Source organism: Diutina rugosa (assembly GCF_008704595.1).
Source record: "Diutina rugosa strain CBS 613 chromosome Unknown scaffold80_size38252, whole genome shotgun sequence".
Taxonomy (NCBI): Eukaryota; Fungi; Ascomycota; class Pichiomycetes; order Serinales; family Debaryomycetaceae; genus Diutina; species Diutina rugosa.
Window position 1 is genome coordinate 1 of NW_022995190.1, and position 20,830 is coordinate 20,830.

The 20,830-nt window shown below is 49.9% G+C and overlaps 6 protein-coding genes across 6 annotated transcripts; 2 read left to right on the forward strand and 4 right to left on the reverse strand. All coding sequences in view use genetic code 12, as the record gives it.

Annotated features, from left to right (window-relative positions):
• Positions 1-1,289: 1,289 nt before the first annotated feature.
• On the forward strand, positions 1,290-3,215 carry DIURU_004644 (uncharacterized protein; the record flags this gene model as incomplete). The annotated part of the gene is made up of 1 exon (XM_034157540.1): positions 1,290-3,215. The coding sequence occupies one exon, from the start codon at positions 1,290-1,292 to the stop codon at positions 3,213-3,215; it is 1,926 nt and encodes a 641-aa protein (XP_034010548.1).
• Positions 3,216-4,692: 1,477 nt separating this feature from the next.
• On the reverse strand, positions 4,693-5,439 carry DIURU_004645 (uncharacterized protein; the record flags this gene model as incomplete). The annotated part of the gene is made up of 2 exons (XM_034157541.1): positions 4,693-5,001; positions 5,179-5,439. The coding sequence occupies 2 exons, from the start codon at positions 5,437-5,439 to the stop codon at positions 4,693-4,695; spliced, it is 570 nt and encodes a 189-aa protein (XP_034010549.1).
• Positions 5,440-6,163: 724 nt separating this feature from the next.
• On the reverse strand, positions 6,164-10,633 carry PEP1 (type I sorting receptor; the record flags this gene model as incomplete). Its single annotated transcript, XM_034157542.1, has 1 exon — positions 6,164-10,633. The coding sequence occupies one exon, from the start codon at positions 10,631-10,633 to the stop codon at positions 6,164-6,166; it is 4,470 nt and encodes a 1,489-aa protein (XP_034010550.1).
• A 1,535-nt stretch (positions 10,634-12,168) lies between these two features.
• DIURU_004647 (uncharacterized protein) lies at positions 12,169-13,713 on the forward strand (the record flags this gene model as incomplete). Its single annotated transcript, XM_034157543.1, has 1 exon — positions 12,169-13,713. The coding sequence occupies one exon, from the start codon at positions 12,169-12,171 to the stop codon at positions 13,711-13,713; it is 1,545 nt and encodes a 514-aa protein (XP_034010551.1).
• A 319-nt stretch (positions 13,714-14,032) lies between these two features.
• On the reverse strand, positions 14,033-15,694 carry PCK1 (phosphoenolpyruvate carboxykinase; the record flags this gene model as incomplete). Its single annotated transcript, XM_034157544.1, has 1 exon — positions 14,033-15,694. The coding sequence occupies one exon, from the start codon at positions 15,692-15,694 to the stop codon at positions 14,033-14,035; it is 1,662 nt and encodes a 553-aa protein (XP_034010552.1).
• Positions 15,695-17,674: 1,980 nt separating this feature from the next.
• NGS1 (Ngs1p) lies at positions 17,675-20,554 on the reverse strand (the record flags this gene model as incomplete). The annotated part of the gene is made up of 1 exon (XM_034157545.1): positions 17,675-20,554. The coding sequence occupies one exon, from the start codon at positions 20,552-20,554 to the stop codon at positions 17,675-17,677; it is 2,880 nt and encodes a 959-aa protein (XP_034010553.1).
• Positions 20,555-20,830: the final 276 nt, after the last annotated feature.

Here is a 20,830-nt window from a genome sequence, read left to right on the forward strand (position 1 = left end):
GGGTAGGTGGGTCCCAGGGGCGGGGGTCGTCAATTGAGGGTGTTGCAAAGGGATTGACGGAGTATTAGTAAGACCAATGGAAAGTAGACGTTCTTTTTGGTTTGTATATGTAAAAATTCACTCAATTTCGGCCGTATTTCACTGGGAATGGAGGGCTTACTCTATTGCTAGTGGGAGGCTGGCTGGCTTGCCTAATAGTGCGACCGTCTACACTGTTGCTTAAAACCCGGCGCCGGCACCTGCCGCGAGTTGTCGTATCTAGCATATACGTGGCCATTGGCCTATGGCCTCAGCTAAGTTGTAAACCGGAATACAGCCACCCGAGCGCTTCACTTACCAAGAGACTTCTGTCATTAGTATTATTTGTTATCGCCCGGCGGCTGTGGCGCGCGCGCACGCGGGGGGCGACGGCGAGAGTTTGCTCAGCAAGTCTGAGACTTTTAACAATTCCGCGCCGACCTCCGCCGCCGGCAAAATCTGTCAGGGCGTCGTGTCCGGGGAATGGCGCCCTACCTGCCGGTCGAGATACACTTGCGGAAAGGGCTATACGAGAGCTGGCTTTACGAATACTAAGGTTAGCGGCGGCAAATGGTAAATCTACTTTAGTAAACTGCAAATAGCGGTGGCGGCGGCGGCGCCTCCTGTAGCGCTCGGCGCACTCGCTCGCAGCGCCGGGCGCGCCCCTTCGCGCCCCCTCGATAGAGATGTGAGGGTCATCAGTAAGGGATGATGAATGGCGCTGGGCGTGGCTGACGGGTTGCAGTTTCAAGGCGGCGCCGGTGCCGCGTGCTGCCGCCACCTCGTATCTGGGACGGCGCCGTCAACGTCGTAGCCAGGCCGAAGGCGCTGGGGATATTTCAAGGTATAGGGGTAAGGGAGATTAATAAGTGCCTGCGTTGGCGACGTCGCCCCTGGCGCCTTTTGCCACCTAGCTTTACGCCATTCGCCCGAGGCCGCCGGGAGCCAGTGTCGGCAGCTGGGTGCCGGCAGCGCCTGCCGCCGCTATTGTTTGCTGCCGCCGCCGATCGTCCCAGATCGCGAGCCCCACGTCGCTGTCACCTGCCGTTACCACTACCCTTACCTGAAACATACCAGGCTTCCACAGTCAATGGTGGATGCCCCCTGACTTCCATTGGATTCCATAAGCTTCCATCACCTTCCATCAGTGTCACCTTCGACCGCCCTTCCATGAGGTTCCATTTCCATGACCTTCGATCACCTTCCATGACTGCCACTATATAACCACCACCTGCCTCCCACTTGCCATTCCTTCACACTACAAAACAATCATGAGCAAAGCTGTTGGTATTGATTTGGGAACGACCTACTCGTGTGTGGCTCGCTTCGCCAACGACAGATGTGACATTATTGCCAACGACCAAGGGAACAGAACCACCCCTTCGTTTGTGGCGTTCACCGATACTGAAAGATTGATTGGTGATGCTGCTAAGAACCAGGCGGCGATGAACCCGGCTAACACCGTGTTTGATGCTAAACGGTTAATTGGTCGCAAGTTTAATGACCCTGAGGTTCAAAACGATACGAAGCACTTCCCGTTTAAGGTGGTCGACAAGCTGGGGAAGCCTGCTATCCAAGTCGAGTATAAGGGTGAAACTAAAGTGTTTTCTCCTGAAGAAATCTCCTCAATGGTATTGGGGAAGATGAAGGAGACTGCTGAAGCTTTCATCGGCTCTAAAGTGACTGACGCTGTGGTCACTGTGCCTGCCTATTTTAATGACTCGCAAAGACAAGCCACTAAGGATGCTGGTCTCATTGCTGGTCTTAACGTGTTGAGAATCATCAACGAACCTACGGCGGCTGCCATCGCCTACGGTTTGGACAAGAAGGGCAACACCAAGGGTGAACAGAACGTGTTGATCTTTGACCTTGGTGGTGGTACCTTTGATGTATCGCTTTTGGCTATTGAAGACGGTATCTTCGAAGTTAAGGCCACTGCTGGTGACACTCACTTGGGTGGTGAAGACTTTGACAACCGCTTGGTCAACCATTTCATCCAAGAGTTCAAGCGCAAGACTGGTAAGGACATCACCGGCAACCAGAGAGCGTTGAGAAGATTGAGAACCGCCTGTGAACGCGCCAAGAGAACCTTGTCGTCGTCGGCCCAGACTTCAATCGAGATTGACTCGTTGTACGAAGGCATCGACTTCTACACCTCGATCACCAGAGCCAGATTCGAAGAATTGTGTGGTGACTTGTTCAGAGCTACCATGGACCCGGTGGAAAAGGTGTTGAAGGATGCCAAGATTGACAAGTCGCAAGTGAACGAAATCGTGCTTGTTGGTGGTTCCACCAGAATCCCTAAGATCCAAAAGTTGGTTTCTGACTTCTTCAACGGCAAGGAACCCAACAAGTCGATCAACCCCGATGAGGCTGTGGCCTATGGTGCCGCTGTGCAAGCTGCCATCTTGACTGGTGACACCTCGTCGCTGACCCAAGACTTGTTGTTATTGGATGTGGCTCCTTTGTCTCTCGGTATTGAAACTGCTGGTGGTATCATGACCACTTTGATCCCGAGAAACTCCACCATCCCCACGAAGAAGACGGAGACCTTCTCCACTTACGCCGACAACCAACCCGGTGTATTGATCCAAGTGTTTGAAGGTGAAAGAACCAAGACCAAGGACAACAACTTGCTTGGTAAGTTCGAATTGTCGGGTATTCCTCCTGCCCCTAGAGGTGTGCCTCAAATTGAAGTCACTTTCGATTTGGACGCCAACGGGATCTTGAACGTGTCTGCCTTGGAAAAGGGTACTGGTAAGACTCAAAAGATTACCATCACCAACGACAAGGGCAGACTCTCGCAAGAGGATATCGAACGCATGGTGGCTGAAGCTGAGAAGTACAAGGAAGAAGATGAAGCTGAAGCTGCTAGAGTTGGTGCCAAGAATGGTCTTGAATCCTACGCCTACTCGTTGAAGAATTCCATCAACGGTGACTTGAAGGACAAGATTGATGCTGGCGACAAGCTGACTCTTGAAAAGGCCATTGACGAAACCATCTCGTGGTTGGACGGTGCTCAAGCTGCTACTAAAGAAGAATACGCCGATCGTCAAAAGGAATTAGAACTGGTGGCAAATCCCATCATGTCTAAGGTCTACGGTGGCGCTGCTGGAGGCATGCCTGGTGCTGAAGCCTCCGCTGGCGCTGCTGGCTCCGCTGGAGCTGAAGGTCCCTCGGTCGAAGAAGTCGACTAAACATGTATATAATGACAATAATATAACGAAGTGAGAGAATCAACTTGTAGAGAATAGAGCAAATCCACTACATGTAACGCTGATCAAATCTTATTTGGTCTCGTTCCCCACAAAATTGGTGGTGTGTAAATATACTGCATATTATCATTCTTGCCTTGTATATTGCCCCGAATAGACCCAGCCTAAGCAAATTTTATGTATAATTTTTTCTAAATTCCTTGGTAGGCTCGATTCCTATAAGCTTGGCTTAACTCCGAATTTTTTTGAGGCCAAAACAGGCGTGTTAAATGATTTATTACCAAGGTAAAGCTCAAGGGGGGTAGTGCGAGATTCAAACTTGAAAAAAAGTCGTGTGTAACCCGAAATAGCCAAACCTCAAATTCGCGGGTTACTGAGAAAACCGCTCGCTTTTAGAGGTGACTCGGCGTTGAAACTGTGACTCCGCACTGTTGGTATTCGCGGACTCGGGGTCAGACTTGTGACTCGACTCAATCGACGAGATCACGTTATCTTTATCCAGCAATTCACCTGATCAAAAGGCAGTTTCTCGCTGCCAATCGTAGTGTACGTTCTTCTTGTACATACGGTTATCTCAGCAATTCACCACCACTTGTCATCTGCTCATCTCGAAATGCTGTCGTATGCTCTGCTGAGCCCCACGTTGAGCTCTGCTTTTGAATGAAAATGGCTGATTCCCATACCCCAATTGATGCCAAATCGAAACTACGCCTACTTGGAGACGAACCAACTGTCAGCTGATGAGGTTTCTAGTTACATCAGCGGTACTATTGAGATGATAGATGATTCGATCTCAGAATCCTCCTAAGCTTATTTGCGCTGGGTTGTTGGTAGTTTTGGCTCCAACCAGCTCCGGTGCTATCACTCTGGTGAAACCCAATCAGCGAAGGAAATTACTGCCTCAATTTTGAGTATACATGACCTCCATGACAAAATCAAGACCAACGTTACCACTACCATCGCCACTCTTTGGTATACCGTACCCCCTGGCGTGGAAACGGTGATTCGAAGAGACAAATCGAAGTTGTATCACGTTACTAACTTGACGGTGATTTACATTTTGAAAGGAAAACACCACGACTCAACTTCCAAGGACACGTCTCCGTGACTCAATCAATTGGTGTACAATGCCGTTAAGTGCTTACCCATGGGGGCAGTTGCCTAAATGATCGTCGGGAAATCCTTCAGCATTTTAATCCGGCTTCCGAAGGGACGATTTGCATGTACAACATACGAATCCTTTGTGCTATCCGGTACGTACAAAACATCGATGTCAATTTTGTGGCCACGATCTTCATTCAGATTGAGTTTCCCGGAGCCTTTAACAGTGAGCCAACCCCAAGGCACTTGCACTCTACGACACTTTTCTTTCTTCACGTTCAGCAACACCAGTTTCAGGATTGCGCACGGGCTAAAGCTTTTTGTGGCCCCAATTGCCATCAGTCCTGTAGCCCTTATTTTATGAAAGAGAATCTCGTTGAAGGCTATGGGTCAGTATTTCATCATAAAATTCGGATGCTTTGTCAACTTCAGCAAGAGAATCCCCTTTGTAAATCTTGTAGATTTGTGCTACCGTGTCGGTGACCGCTTCAATGGTTTCCTCGTGATCATCGTACGGAGTTTCATAATACTCTTCAAACTTTTGGCAGGCTACCCTTTTGATTTCGTCTCTCAACTGATGCTTTTTTGTGGCAAAATCTTTGTCAACTTTACTCAATGAACCCACAATGCCATCAAGCTTGTCATCGAAGTATACTTTGGCTGACTTCTAGCTGATATTGTCAGCTACAGCAATCTGTTCAAGTAAAGCTGACTTTGTATTGTCGCCTTCGGCTGGTTCACTAAAAGCTAGCGTTGCTGTTGCATTCCCAGTACTATCAAAACCTTCAATGGATTTCAAAAGCTGAAAAATTTCAGAAAATCTAAAGGGATTTTTCTGAATAACTCCACCAACGACAAGAGTTTGTCCAAAGGCGGGATCAAACTTCGATGGCTGAATATACGGTAGCAGCTCGTACATGCCGGCCAAGTGGTGTACCCTCCAAGCAGCAATGTCTTCTTTCGTAGTGAGAAAAAGTGTCGGAAGAATACTCAAAAGCAGCATGATTCTTCCCCGCATAAGTCCTCTAACGAATTCATTATCGCATTCAGAATTGATCAATGCATTCGTTGCAATATCGTGAAGGGTTTCCTCCGTGGTAGGCATTGGCCATGGGAACGTTTTCGTAATCGTAATGGCAATAAATTTTGGCTCCAAGTAATCTGAGTATTGGTGTTACTTTTTGAGGATCTCACAAATCTCCAAATGATTTGAGTGATCTGTGACAATGTCGACTTGATACTCTCGCTTCAAAGCTTTGAAGTACGTTTCCTCGAGTTTGGCTGCGTACACTTGCGCCAGCCCAGAAACTCTGATAAGAGAAGTATGGGGGAAGCGAGTGCCGCCATCGGACTCCACAAGCTCATTATCAAACTCTCGAGTCGTCTTGGAAGCATCATATATATAGGCATTAAATTTGAGTAAGTGGAGATTGCGTCTGTCGGTTTCCAAAGTATATCCATTAAGTCGAATTAGTTGATGTGGGTGTGGTATCTGTACCACCTGACATTCTGAAACACACAAGCGGGGCTGTGATTACTCGGTACAACAGTGCCGGAAACGAATACTGTAATTGCAAATGCTATGATCCGAACTCATCATGGGTGGCAAATTGTTTATATCAGTCTTGGAAATTGGCAGCTCCAGCCAAACGTGGCGCGACAACGATTGATCGACTCTAATCCAAAAGCACAAGAGTCGAAAAAGCATTATCAAAGAAGTATTGGGAAAGGTACCGAATCCCATTGTTCCAAGACTCTATGGTTCAGTCATTGCTTCCAGTATGGCTACACATCTCTCAAATAACGATTTTTGTAATAAATGATCTATATCAGCGAGTGGTCTCGTTATTGATATCCTCTTCGCCGTCGTCGATGCCAAACAACCGCTCGTCAACATCGCCTTCGTCGTCGTCGGGGATCTCAAACTCGTCGTACTCGCGGGCGTCTTCGTCGTGGAAGTCGCCAAACAACTCGTCCTCCTCGGGGACCAGGACGAACGTGCCCTGGGACCGCCCGCGGAACACCGACACCACCCGTTCAATCAATGCTCGGTCGACACGGTATATGGTTCTCACCGCCGCGTACACCCCAGCCACCGCGTAGATACCGGCCTTGACGATGGCGTTCACCGCTTTATCGGTGTTGTTTTCTTCAATCAAGTGGATCTCATCTTCAAGACGGATTTGACCCAATTGCGAGAAGCCACCGTTACGGCGAATACCGCGGTCATAGACAAACCACGTGGTGAATAAGAAAATAAGGGCGGGGACCCCAAACACAAAGAACACCTTGAAACCCAGAACACTGTAGCCATAGTGTTGGCGGAACTCGTGTTCTTTGCCAGGACAAGGCTCGGGCTTGGTCTGGTCAAACTTAGTACCACCAACACACGTCAGCAACGGCAACTTGCGGTAACCCGTGGGCTTAAAGTATTGGAATTCGCCTTCGATCGAGCACAACTGTTCCTTGCGGTCCTTGGGCGATTGACCAGGCACAAGCTTACACGTGTTATCGGCAGGATCACGCACATAGTTATAGTCACACTCGTAGTCTTGACGAGTGCACAGACAATTGGTCAATACCTTGTACCCTTCCAGCAACGGAGCCTCACCAACGAAACACATGCGTCCCTTGACCTTACGGAGGTACAGAGCCCGGTGGCCAAAGATACACCCGTCACCAAAGTAGGGAGGGGTCCAGTACTCGTAGTCGTCGGAGTCAGGGTGGTCAAAGTTCACCTGACACTGGTGGTCGAAGAGACCCTGGAAATCAATAGTGACCACTTCCGCGGTACGTGATTGCAAGCCGTAGGTGAAAAGGACAAACTTAAGCAGCGTATCCCGTTGAGAAGTAGCCAAGTCGTCCACAAGCACGGGGGTATCCAGGAACTGGTAGCGGTTCCAGGAGTCACCGTTGTCCACCGAAAATTGAAGCTCTTGGGTGGGGCGGTACTTGTCTACCAACACCACCACCAGGCCATGGTCACCGAATTCCCAGTGCATGGTTCCTTTAGCCACTTCCTTCCAAGTGACACCGCCGTCAACCAGCATGAACGTACCGAACTCAGGGTCAAACGGATCTAAGTACTCACCAACATTGCCGCTACCAAGTAACATCCCAGTGGCCAGGGTCAGGCCATAGGTATCGCGCATGTCGGTACGGTTAGTGTACCCTTCCAAATGGAGGTGACAGTTGCCTCCAGAACACTTGTATGACTTGCCGTTCACATCAACTTTGGGGGGAGTGAGGAAAGCCCATTCACCACCGTCATTGTGGGAAATCACCGTGCGTACCTTCTTCGGGTTACGGTCCACAACTTGGTTAGCCAAAAGCGTGCCTTCCAAAAGGTCAATACGATCGTAGTCAACGTAACCAGAAGAATCACGGCTAACATCAGTAAGCGCAGTGACGTAAGAAGTCCCATTGGAGTTCAGCTTAAGAATAACCCCCAGATCGTCGTCGACCAGCTGGAAGAGGAATAACGCCTTCGATTGAGAATCAAGCACCGTACCCAAACGAGTAGTACGGTCCAGAGGGAAGAGAGCTTGAGCGAAAGTCACAGCATCCATCAGTACTTTGAAGTCGGAACCATCACCCTTGGCGTTGTATACCGCCACCACCAAGAACTCACCCAGCAACGCGTAGTCGATCACGTGTTCAAACAACACGTTAGTATCTTTAAACCGGTTAGTGGTCAGGATCAAGTCGATACGGTCGTTTTCCTTGCGCACGGTACACAAGATCTTTTCGTCAGTGGTGTTGCCCAAATGGACAAACAGACAGCGGTAGGCGTTTTGGATAAGCGGCTTAAACAGCTCACCGCTGTTGTCACTGATCCACACGTCGGGGAACTCACACACAGGGCCCGTCTTACAGCCGAACCACATAAGCTTAGACGAGTCCTTTTCATCAAACTCGAGCTTACCCACGCGGCCCAACGGCTCCAGCGGCATGTCGCGGGGCTTGAACGAGTTACCACCATCATCAGAAAAGTAAAACTTCTTCAGACCCACGAGGACCACCACGCCAGGAGCAGCACCTTTACGGATGCTGAGGATGTGGTCGGACGTTTCCACTTTGGCAAAGGTTTCACCGCCATCTTCACTGGCGTAAACTTCACCGTTGGTAAGATGGACAATGACATTTTCGCCGCCAAACTCGTTAGGGTTATCGTCATCGGGGTGGCCTTCACGCACGTAGAAGTACTTCTTGATGGCTCCCAGCATCTCGTTGGAGAATTGCTTGATACCTCCCGAAGGGGCACCACCAGTATATTGACTGCAATCAATCTCCTTAATCAGCACGTAGTCCAGTTCCTTCTTTCCGGAGAAACGACACTCATCGCCCACCATCTTGCGCTTATCGGGGATGCGCAACTTCTTGCCCTCTTGGCCCTGGCACATTTGCTTCAACTGCTCAGGGTCAGCAACACAGGTATGGCCACTGATATCCTTAGCCAGGATGGCAAAACCAGCAGCACACTCAAAGTCCAGTTCGGAACACTCACACTGTTCGTCGTCGGCGAAAAGATCTTCCCAGAGCTTATTGATGAAACACTTGGCGTCAGCTTTTCTCCGCTTAAACTTCTGCTTGGTACCGTAAAGACAAGTGGGTTCGCCTTCGTCGACGCGAGCATAGACTTCTTCCATATCGCCATCACCACACGTTTTACCGTCAAATACGTTGGAGAAGTCGTAGGTAATAAATTGATCAGTTTGCGATTCCATCACGAAGCGAAGCGCCAGCCCGTCGACGGTGGTGGTGACTTTACCCGCGGCCACTTTAGCGTTATCCGGGTACTTCTCTTGTTTCCACAGCCGACCTTGGTCGACTGAGTAGTAGTAGTATTCTTTCACTTCCCATGGAACAGCAATAATCACGTTACCGTGGTCACCAAAAGAGAACGCACACGGTTCGTCGACTGCTTTAGACCAGGTAGCGCCACCATCACGCAGAACCCAGGTTTTCAATTCTCTGATATCGTTGGCTTTTAACACAGCACCAGTATTACCCACCGCCATCAAAATACCGGGAGTAGCCCCAGTTTCGTATTTACCGTCACCACTGGTCACTCCCGGAGGCATGATGTTGAGGAAACACTGGACGTCAGCATTACACTTTTTGCCTTCTTCAGTATCAGGGTTGATATTCAACAGACGCCACGTGCGGCCTTCGTCAATGGTATACTGAGTGCGTGACTTTGGCCTGCCAAAGTTGGGCTCATCGTCGACCTCGTTCTTTTGCGCCACGTTGACGAACCAAACACCGTCAATCGTCTGCACTTTGAGCACGTCCAGCAGCACCACGTTCTTCATCACCGAGCGGAAACGGAGCCCCGAGGTGTCCGAAGCAAACACTGTCAGCAAAGGGAACGTACCGAATTCCAGCTTAGCGTACAGAGTCACCATCACGTGCAACAGTTGAGGTGTCAGCGGTAAAAACAGTACCCGGCCACGAGCGACACTAGAGGAGAAATTCAGTTCTTCTAACGTTTCACCAGTAGTCAGAATCAACATTTCGAGGTGGTGGTTATCGGCATCGTTGGAGTAACGGTCGTTAACTACAGTCACCACGAGGAACAGCAGTTTAACGCGAACATCACGCACCCGACCGTGTTCAATCTTAGGGTGGGGCAATTCCTGACGCAGCTTAAACCAGTCGTCACTTCTCAAGACACTAGCCCCAGTGACATGGCCTCGTTGATCACGGGCATTGACCCCACAAATAACTGATCGGTCGGTACCACCAGTAAAATGCTCCAGTGATTGGAGAAACGCACACAGTTCAGCGTGGGCAATCAATGGGAGCCACTTATCACCACCAGAGTCACTGTAGAAGTACTTGTTGTAGCACCCTTCCAAATTGCAAACGGGCACTTGGGCCAAAAGAAGGTCGGAATTGGCGGCGTTAAACCGGATATCGGGACGACTGCGTCGGCCAATGTTAAACTGGTCGCCTTTAGTTAAAAAGGTAATCTTTTTCCACAGTTTCCCTTCATCTTTCAGGAATAAAAGCTTCCCCTTGAGGTCAAAGGCAAACGCCCTCTGCTTGGTGAATTTGTCCATCTGCAACGTCATGATCAGCAGATCCTTCAGCTCCTCCACCTGCTGGAACGAATTACCATCGTCGAGCAGGACGAGGAGCTGGTGGTCTCGTAAAGCGACGATGGAGTGCGAGTCGTCGAAGTAGCGGATGGCGTCGTAGGGGACGTCCTGGCGGTCAATGGAGACTTGCGGCAGCTGGTCGGCAGCCGAGATCGCTGCCAGCGCTAGTAGAAACGCGAGCTGGAGCCACTTCATCGAGCCAGTGGGTCTTTTTTGTGCCTTAGTCCGAGCGCTGGAGTGGCTCCACGACAGTTGACAAGAGGGCAGTGGCGCGGTGCGGAGCCTCGGCCCGCGCTCGCAACGGGGTGTGGCGAAAAAAGGTAGATAAATGGTACCCCCAGGAGTCGATGGGTGGTAGTATAACTGACATTGACGTATGTTAATTCGCAAACGTTAGGCTAAACTGACGCGTCCTTATAACAAGAACAGAAACGAATTTCGTCAACAACTATTTAAGTGAACACTCAACACGTAAAACTATCAGTTTTGTCAACAGGTAGTCTATACAAAGCCATTCACGCCAAGTTGTTTAGGCTTTACTTTCAAGGTTAATCCGACTCTATGCTGATGGTGATGAAATTTACTGGCTTGTCCATTAGAGTCAAATATTGAGAATCTATACCTCTTCTAGTTAGCGTGGATTACTGCAAGATGGCGGCCCCAATTATATTACCCCGCATAATAATTTCAATTTGCAGTCGATTCAGTCAGCCGTCGAGGGGATTTCAAGCGGCAGAAACCAGAGTCACTGCAAGCTGGCAAGTACCCCGCAAATGACATACTTCACATCGCAATAATAATTTTACCTTCTAATTCAATTTAAATTTAAAAATCAATAGGGCTCTAATCTTCAAGCCTAAACTACGGTATTTAAATTGGAACCAGTTCCCCCGATCTTATCATTGTCTCGTAAACATTTGGCGACGAATACACAGGGACAATTTGGAGATAGGCGTCATTAAGATGTACGCGATCGGCAACACGAAAGAGGGGGGGACCGCAAATTAACTTGTACCAGCATATAGCACTTTCTCCGGGCTCGCTATCAAAAGAAAGACAAAGGATACGAATTAAAACGTGTCCAATAATCAACACTTACCACCTTTTGATTCTGTGTGATAAATTATCATAGCCCCACCATTGGCCCACCACAAATATGTCAGATGATAGAAACCGAAATTTGACGCCAGACACAAAATCTCGTCGGTGTGCAGATAAGATAAGCCCGTCACCTATGAGCACTGACATCCCCCTCTCCCTTCTCTTGGATCATTTATGAAATACATAGCGTCACATACATGGTGTCCCGGAAAATTAGTGAGTTCTCCGAGGTTATTTTCGTGTTGGTGCCGTGTTCTTGGCTTTTGTAATTGCTCTTTTTCGGTTATCGATTCCGCTCGCCTGCCGCATTCGTTGAAATTCACCGCGCATCAGTGCGAGAACACAAGCGTCTCGATACAGGCCTGAGCCCGATAAAGACAATGTGTTCCTTCATAGGCCGATAAGCACAAGCAAAGGCTCGCCACCTCAGCGTATACCCAGCCCTCGTGGGTTCACAGCGTTGACGTCATTGTACTCCACAGTTATTGGCCACGCTGATTGATAATCGGGGGTCGGCGCCGATAGGTGCTCCCCGCAACCAACAATCCAAAAGGATCAAGGCGCATCTTCCCGAGGCCATGATATAAGGACAATGGGTTTCCCTTGCTTCTACAGGGTAGTTGGCAAAGATGGAGGAGAAGAAGGATTACGTAACCTCGGAAATCCAGCTGGCACTGTCGGTGCCTCATGACTTCAAGAATATCACTACCATCACCTCTCCGTTGACGGGTAAAGAAACCCAAGGGGATGTTGCTTTGAACTACGTTGGTGAGACTGTTGAATACACTCCTGAAGAAGAGAGAAAGCTCGTCCGCAAAATCGATTTTATCGTGCTTCCCATGGTCACGCTCATCGTCATCTTACAATTTGTTGATAAATTGACCAATACCTTTGGGGTGATGGTGGGGCTTCGCGAGGACTTGGGGATGCACGGCGACATGTACTCGTGGGTGGGGCTGTCTTTCTATTTAGGGTATTTGGCGTTTGAGTTTATCGGTGTTCGCTGCTTACAGAAGTACCCTCTCCTGAGAATGCTTTCCATATTCATTGTCGTGTGGGGGGCAATACTTGTCCTCCACGCGGTACCCGCTTACGGGGCTATGATCACTTTCAGAGTGCTTTTGGGGATGTTAGAGCTGACAGTGATGCCTGGGATGGTGATTATCGTTGGCCAGTGGTACCACAAATCGGAGCAATTCTTGAGAACGACGATCTTCTACTGCTCGATGGGTATCGGCTATATTCTCCTGTCGGCAATGGGCTACGGCGTGTACGTCCACCGCAATTCTTACGTCATCAAACCGTGGCAAGTGATGTACATTGTCATGGGTTTTATCACGATGGCGTTTGGTGTGGTGTTCTACTTTTACATGCCGGATAACCCTCAAAAGGCGTGGTTCCTCAACGACAGAGAAAAGGCAATTGCTATGGAACGAGCTCGCCAAAACAAGCAAGGTTACGGTAATCCCAAATGGAAGTGGTACCAGTTCAAGGAAGCGCTTTTAGACTTCCAAGCGTGGTTCTTCTTCCTCTTTGCCGTGTTTGTCAACATCGGCAACGGCGCCGTCACCAACTTCTCGACGCTCTTGTTGAAAGGCATGGGCTTCGACACCACCGGCCAGATTCTCATGAACATGCCCACCGGTGCCATTGAGTTTGGCGTATGTGTAATCTTCGCCTACCTGGTGAGATGGGTGAAATCGCGGATGGCCATCGGCCTCTTTGCCATGAGTGTATTTGTGATGGCCAACGCCCTCTTGGCTTACGGCCCCAATAATGGAGCTAAGTACGCCGGCTACATCCTATCGGTGATCTTTGTGCTTACCTCGGCGACGCTCTTGTCGAACGTGGCTTCGAACGTGGCGGGCCACACGAAGAAGATCACCGTCAACGCCATGTACTTGATTGGCTACTGTGTCGGCAACCTTATCGGTCCGCAAACAATGTTGGCGAGCGAGGAGCCGGAGTACCCCACGGGGAAGACGATTCTCTTGGTAATGGCGTGCTTAGGGTGGTTGATGACGGCGTTGATTTGGGGGGGCTATTGGTGGAAAAACCAACAAAAGAAGAAGTTGGAAGGCACGGAAATCTACCAGAAGTTCCTCGAAATGGAGAACGTCGAGTTCTGTGACTTCACCGATAAGGAGAATCCTTTGTTCCGATACGAGTTGTAATGATGATGATGATGATGATGATAATGATGATAGAGGATAGATTTAGACTAAACAAAACTAATGACAATGATGACAAAGTACAACAATTCTATTAGTAGCTAAAAATTAGAAGATTTCTCAGTGAAGTCTTCGTTGACGACTTATCATTAGATCTTACGCCTACCAATGAAGCTATCGTGCGGCTGTTTTTGACCTGCATACAGCACAGATTTTTCAATAGAGGTAACCAGCACCAGGGACCAAGTAGAGTCGATAAGTTAAACTTACAAATAATAATCTTTCCCATTCTTTATCATTATGTACTCGTGAATAAATAGACTTAGGCGGTAGGACCGGCAGCCTTAACTTCCTCAGTGGCCTGGTCAGCGTACTTCTTGAAGTTTTCAACAAACTTGCCAGCAAGCGACTTGATTTGGGCTTCGAACGATTCCTTACCTTGGGTCCAGGCGTTGGTGGGGTTAAGGATTTCAGCAGGGACACCGGGGCACAGGGTGGGCACTTGCAAGCCGAAGACGGGGAAGGTTTCGTAGTTGACTTCGTTCAAGGCACCCGAGTGGATGGCGTCCAAGATGGCTCTGGTGTACTTCAAGGGGCATCTCTTACCACCTTGAGCGGCACCAGCACCAACCCAACCGGTGTTGAGCAACCAGGCGTTGGCCTTGTGTTGGGTGATCTTGTCCGACAATTGTTGGGCGTACTTCATGGGGTGCAACACCAAGAAGGGTTGACCGAAGCAAGCGGAGAAGGTGGCTTGAGGTTCGGTGACACCTTCTTCGGTACCGGCCATCTTCGAGGTGTAACCGGAGATGAAGTGGTACATCACTTGCGAGTTGGTCAACTTGGACACGGGGGGCAACACACCCGAGGCGTCACAGGTCAACAAGATGATGTTCGAAGGGTGGGTGTCGGCGAGACAAGGGATCTTGGCCGAGGGGATGAAGTCGATGGGGTAGGCACATCTGGTGTTTTCAGTGATGGACGAGTCGGTGTAGTCGACAACCTTGGTTTCGGGGTCGTAGACGACGTTTTCAAGGATGGCACCGAACTTGATCGAGTTGAAAATTTCGGGTTCCTTTTCGGCGGACAAGTCAATGCACTTAGCGTAGCAACCACCTTCAATGTTGAACACACCTTGGTCAGACCAGCAGTGTTCGTCGTCACCGATCAACTTTCTGTTGGGGTCGGCCGACAAAGTGGTCTTACCGGTACCCGAAAGACCGAAGAACAAGGTGACGTCACCCTTTTCGACACCTTGGTTAGCCGACGAGTGCAAGGTAAGGACCTTGTGCTTGATGGGCATCAAGTAGAACATGACGGTGAAGATACCCTTCTTCATTTCACCGGCGTATTCGGTACCCAAGATGACCATTTCCATGTCCTTGAAGTTGATTTCAACGGAGGTGGCCGAGGTCATACCCTTGGTGTGGATGTTAGCGGGGAATTGACCGGCGTTGTAAATGGTGAAGTCGGGTTCGCCAAAGTTTTCCAATTCTTCCTTGGTGGGGCGGATCAACATGTTGTTCATGAAAAGAGCGTGGTAAGCCCGGGCACAGATGATTCTCACCTTGATTCTGTAACGAGGGTCCCAGCCGGCGTAAGCGTCGACGACGAACAACTTCTCACGGGTGCGCAAGTAGTCCAAAGCTCTCGATCTCGAGATCTTCCAGGTCAACTCGTCAACTTGCTTGTTGACGGGCCCCCACCAGATGTGTTGCGACGAGGTTTCTTCCTCGACAATTCTCTTGTCCGAAGGCGAACGACCGGTCTTCTTACCGGAGTAGGCCATCAAGGCACCGGTCAGCGAGATGGTGGTGCCCTTTTCTTGCAAACCGTCTTCGTAAAGAGTGGCGGGCGAAGCGTTGTGGCGGATGATGGTGTCATCCTTCAACAGCAACTGTTGCACAAGGGGGTCTTGGTTCAGCTTGATGGTGGGGTGGCCCGAAAAGTTAATCAGCGACTCAACAGCAGTAGGAGGAACCATGTTGGAATGTTATTGATAGTCAAAGAAAATACATCGGTGGGGGGGGTGGTGTATTTATACCTGTAGGGCCACCGGAGCCTGGTTTCACTTTTTCACCCTGTCTCATGCAGGTATCGTTTGGTGAGACGTGGGGTAGGTTTCACAGGCACCACCTTAAAACTGCGACCACCGATGACGCTGATCCCGGACGAACGTGGACCCAGCAACTGAACAAAACACAATAGTAACATTCTATAGAGTGTTTTGAAAGAGGTTTCACCACCAATACTACGACAACCTTGAAGCTTACTCCACGGATGGAGGTTCTTTTTCCCCGGTCGGTGTCGGCACCCGCATATGCGGTACGCCCCGGGGACGCCGGGTGATCCTCGGGTAAAGGGAAGTTGCTCTCAAGAGTACAAACGGGAAAGTCAGCGGCAAAACGTTAGCAACATCAGCAACACTACGGGAGTCAAAATCACGCCAGTACCTATTGGAGTTATCTTAAGAGTCTTAGTAGCGTGGTGGGGTGGCACTCCCGTGGTTGTTCGGGGTTTTCGCTTACGGCTACTCGTTCCGGTCGCGCAGCGTTTTCTTTTGTCCGAATTGTGGAGCACTGTCAACCCGTTTTGGGAAGTTCCGTGATCGTCCGATGCGGGTGCTGGTTCCGGTAAGCTCCCCAGGCTGCCTCGGAGGTTGGCTCTCGGACATTATAGGGGGACGAAATTAGCTAATACGTGTCGCCGATAGTATGGTACCGCTTACATAACCGGCCTTAGTCAAAGGGCGTCTACGGCGCTATCACGAGCGACCCCGCCCACCCTTAGTAATCTGCCCTATTAAAGTGTGACCACCCACCCTAAGCCCATATGCCCACAGGCAAAGCGGCGCTGGCCCCCGTTTGCGCCCCCAACGGCGCCGCCAACGGCATTTGCTGCGCCTTGATTGGCTGGTTGCTCGAAATGTGGAGAAAATAAACCCTTGATGGTGTACGTGTGCTAATTTAGGGCGCGCGCCGCGCTCCAGCCTCACTGCGCCTACCAGGCGTGCACTGTATCCGTGGCAATCCCCGATACGGCAGCCCCGGGCACCGGGCATTTCCGAGTCTAGACCCGCGCCCCGAGTCTTGCAAGCGTCTCTCCCCGGGAAAAAGGGGGAAACCTCGAACAAACGTCGAAACACCGTTTACATCATCGTGCTTCGAACAGCCAGATCAACGGGCATCAGAAAGATAAATATTTGTGGGCGTTAGCGCGTCGCCGGGTAGAGGTTGAAGGGACATGGCGCGATGACGATGCTCCGTTCGCCCGAGGGGATGAGGGCATCTCTCACTCTTAAGCCGAACCATAGCCGAGATAACGGTATTACTATTAGTGCTATGAACCCTACCAAGTGCTATCAGTGTTCCTGACGAGCTCAGCTGATTTTTGTTTCAGTGTTTTCAACCATCATTGTCTCACCAGCAGTGTCATCAGCAGTGCCTACTAAGCAGCACGCGTCGCAGCCCCTCTGCTCAATGACGTTGACCACGATCTCCTATTTCCCATCAATCTGTGATCTGACGGTTAATCCTAATCAAGCTCACAAGAATGGTGTTTGTTTTGTTTCATGGATACTTGGTGTACATGATGATACTCAGCTTCAATACGTATCGGAGTATTTAATGTCATGGAACAAACACAAGTGATTTCATGATTATCGTGTCATTTGATTACCGGCTTGTTGAGGTGGAGTCACTCCTTATAAGCCCTTCACGGTGATGACTACAGTTTGATTGTCACTCATTGATAATGAGATCAGTGATGTCGAAGTGAGGGCTCACCCTGATATACAAGAGGTTTAGTGAGGATCTGACAATGACTTCAATGCTTCCAATATCAATTTGATCTGGTAGTAATGACATCTACCTGCCTCGCCATTGGACTACTCCATGCTCGTCTTAGCTCCAAGGCTTGTCTATGATATTATCCTTCGAGTGTCTGTTTTATTAAGTCATTATCATTAGAGGGCGAGTTCGGAGGCTGCTTTGACACCATATCCATCGTGGAACAGTTTCCAGTCGGCAAACCCGATTTCGGCGGCGCCTTCCTTCATCTTACCATCTTCAACACCAATCATCACACACGCGTCCATATCACTCTCCAGCAGTTTGAGCAATGTGATCCCCAGACATATGAGCCCATACTTGAGGATTTCAGTAAGGTTTGAGTACAGCAGGTCCACTAACGGAGCCACGATCCCCGCTACCGGTGCCGCCGCTGCCACCGACGGATCGCCAGTAAGTGTTGAAAGCAGTTCCAGCAGGCCTAATCTAGGAGGCCTTCCAGAACCAGAAACAACACAGTCGTCAATAAACGGGAAGTATTTCAGCAATTGCAGCTTATTGGTGAACAACACAATCAGGCCAATTACCAGCTGGTTTGTCGGTTCGAGGGCAGTGACGATTTTGACTCCGTTACTGTGGATTAAGCGTATGGCTTCAAGATAGAGGGCTTTGGTGGTGCCACACGTTTGTGCTACCATCGGCATCAATTTCAGGGCATCGGCACAGATATCAAACCTCACACCGACAATCATCAACTCCCTAAAGATCTTTTTCGGTACTTGCCATTGAGGCATGTTTCTGAGCACCATGATGTACTTTTTGGGCAATTTCTGAGGTTGCCAATGGAGCAGCAGCAAGAACGATTTCACCAGTGGAGAAGTGGAACTGTTCGGTGATACCATGGGGAACGACAGCCCCATTTGCACGGTAGCACACCCTCTCTCTTTCACCAAATAACGCACGGCACGGGTATATAAGTTCTTGCCGATCAGCTGGAGCCGCTTCAGTTTATCCACCACGATGAACACAAGGTGTCCCCGGTGGTCGTCGTCGACCCAGGTGAGGGCGGCACCGTAAAGGATGTTCAACAGCGAGTTGCGGACGACAAAGTGGCGTTGCGGGCCTTGGGATGGGTCCCGGGTGGCCAAAAGAGCGTAAAGTCGCTTATAGAACCCATCAGACCCGTAGTCAAAGGCGTGTCGGTCATCGGGGGTATGGGCACTAGCTTCCCATAATTTTAGGAGACCCTGCCAGTCACGTGTCAAATCAAATTCATCGACAAGCCACCGTCGGTGAGGTTTCAGCGGCAGCCGTACTTGCGCTCTAGGTTTGCCGATAAACTTCTCTTCTCCAGGAACACAGCCATCGGCGATATCATCGCCCATAAGCACTTTCACCAATTGGTCCAAAGCCTGGTTGGTATAATCGTAGCAACAGAGGTAGGCCAGCCCCAAACTGCGGTTATAGAAGAAGTCGTACGGCAGCAGCGTCGCCACAACCACAAGAGGCTTGCTAAGCTGAGCTGGCAGCAGTGCCAGCACCTGCGCCGGCAGAGCCCCACAAAGCATCAGCACGTACTTCACGATACCAATTTGGTACATGTTGCGCAGCGCCTCCAGCGTGAGCACGATCACCACCTTCAGCCTGGCAATAAGCAGCTCGTGGAGCTGGGTGAGCCCGTTGGCGGTATAGGTGGTGTGGAGGACGTTGTAGCGGCGGCGGTCGCCCAAATTGGCCGGGTGGTTGGCGAGGGCATCCCCAAAATGTTGGAGTACTTCTTCACCTTTATACATGTGTTGAGGTTCATTTTCCACGTGGACTGAAGGGTAGATCGGCGTGAGGAGTGGGGTGAGTAATAGCACGTTGGCAGGTTGTTCGGAGACGGGTAAGTGTTTAGTTAACGGTAAAGTGTCCAGTAGATCTCTCACTAGGGTAATCAGCTTCTTATAAGCGGTCACCGAGAGTAGTTGGTGGCGTTGCCATAGTTCTGGTTCTGCTTCTCTGAACGGTATAAGAGCTTCCTCATTTTGTTTCCCCAGAGGGAATATCTCTGACCACGGGCGACACCGGCGTTGTAAAGCTTCAATACGACGCATCAGCGTTGCCACCGCTTCCTCTTCAAGGATACCGTTGGCTAACCCCTTGGATATAGCTTCTAGCGCTTCCTTTTGGAATGCTTCATCTTGACACACAAGCACTAAATCACACCCTGCCAGCAACGCTAAGATCACCCCCTGTGAAAGACCGATAGAGTGACATAATGCCTCCATCTCAAGACACTCGGAAATGACAAACCCTTCAAATCCAAGCTCATGCCGAAGCAACTGGGTAAGCAATACCGGCAGCAAACACGCGTGGGTCTCGTCAGGAGAAATAGTGGGGACACCACAGCCAGCAGCGGATATCCCATCCAATAACCCGTCATTTATAAGCTGGGCAAACGGTACCAGATTATACTGTCTGATCTGATCAAGCAGGTCGACCATCATCGGCAATTCCATTAACGAATCGACAGCAGCATTACCGATACCGGGGAAGTGTTTCCCCACTGTGAGAAGACCACCATCCTGAAACCCTTTAGCACACAGACGACCGTATTTGATCACATCCTCAGGCGTAGTAGCAAACGCTCTCACACCCACCAATTGATGGCTAAGCTTAGTCACCACGTCAAGCACCGGTCCCAAGATCATCGAGAAGCCAATCCGTCTAAGCTCCACCGCTAACGCTTTGGCACATTGGTAAATTAAGTCAGTGTCCTGAGTGGCTGAGAGGGCCATGGCCAGTGGGAACTGTGACAAGAAATCGGGGTCAAATAACGAGTTCATCATACCACCTTCCTCGTCCAAGCAGAACATGATCGGGTAAGTATAGTTCCCCTGAGAGTACGCCAACCACTGGAGATCTCGAAGGAGTTTCGTCGTCTGCTTGACGTCGACGGTGTTTTTGCGCGAGATGATCATCGTCAGCACTCGCTGTTCAACCACTAGGCGAGTGGCGTGCGGGGTCACGGTGGTCCCCTGGAAGCCGCCACATACCAACTGCCCCACGTTCATGGTAAAGAACACTGAAGGCTTGGTAGACTTGTGTAGTATTTAGGGATGGCAGCGGGGAAACCGTGGGGTGCGCGCGACACCCACCGAGTCAGCCGCTAGGTAAACAATGGGGCCATTGTTGAGCCAGTAAATGAGGGTGTATAGTCTTGAAAATGAGCGATTTGATACTATTGACTACACTGATTACAATGAATACAATATATCTTCTTATATTATTGCTTATCCCGTATTTTACTGTCTATTTGTATAGTCTTCACACTCAGTGAGTGTACTCAC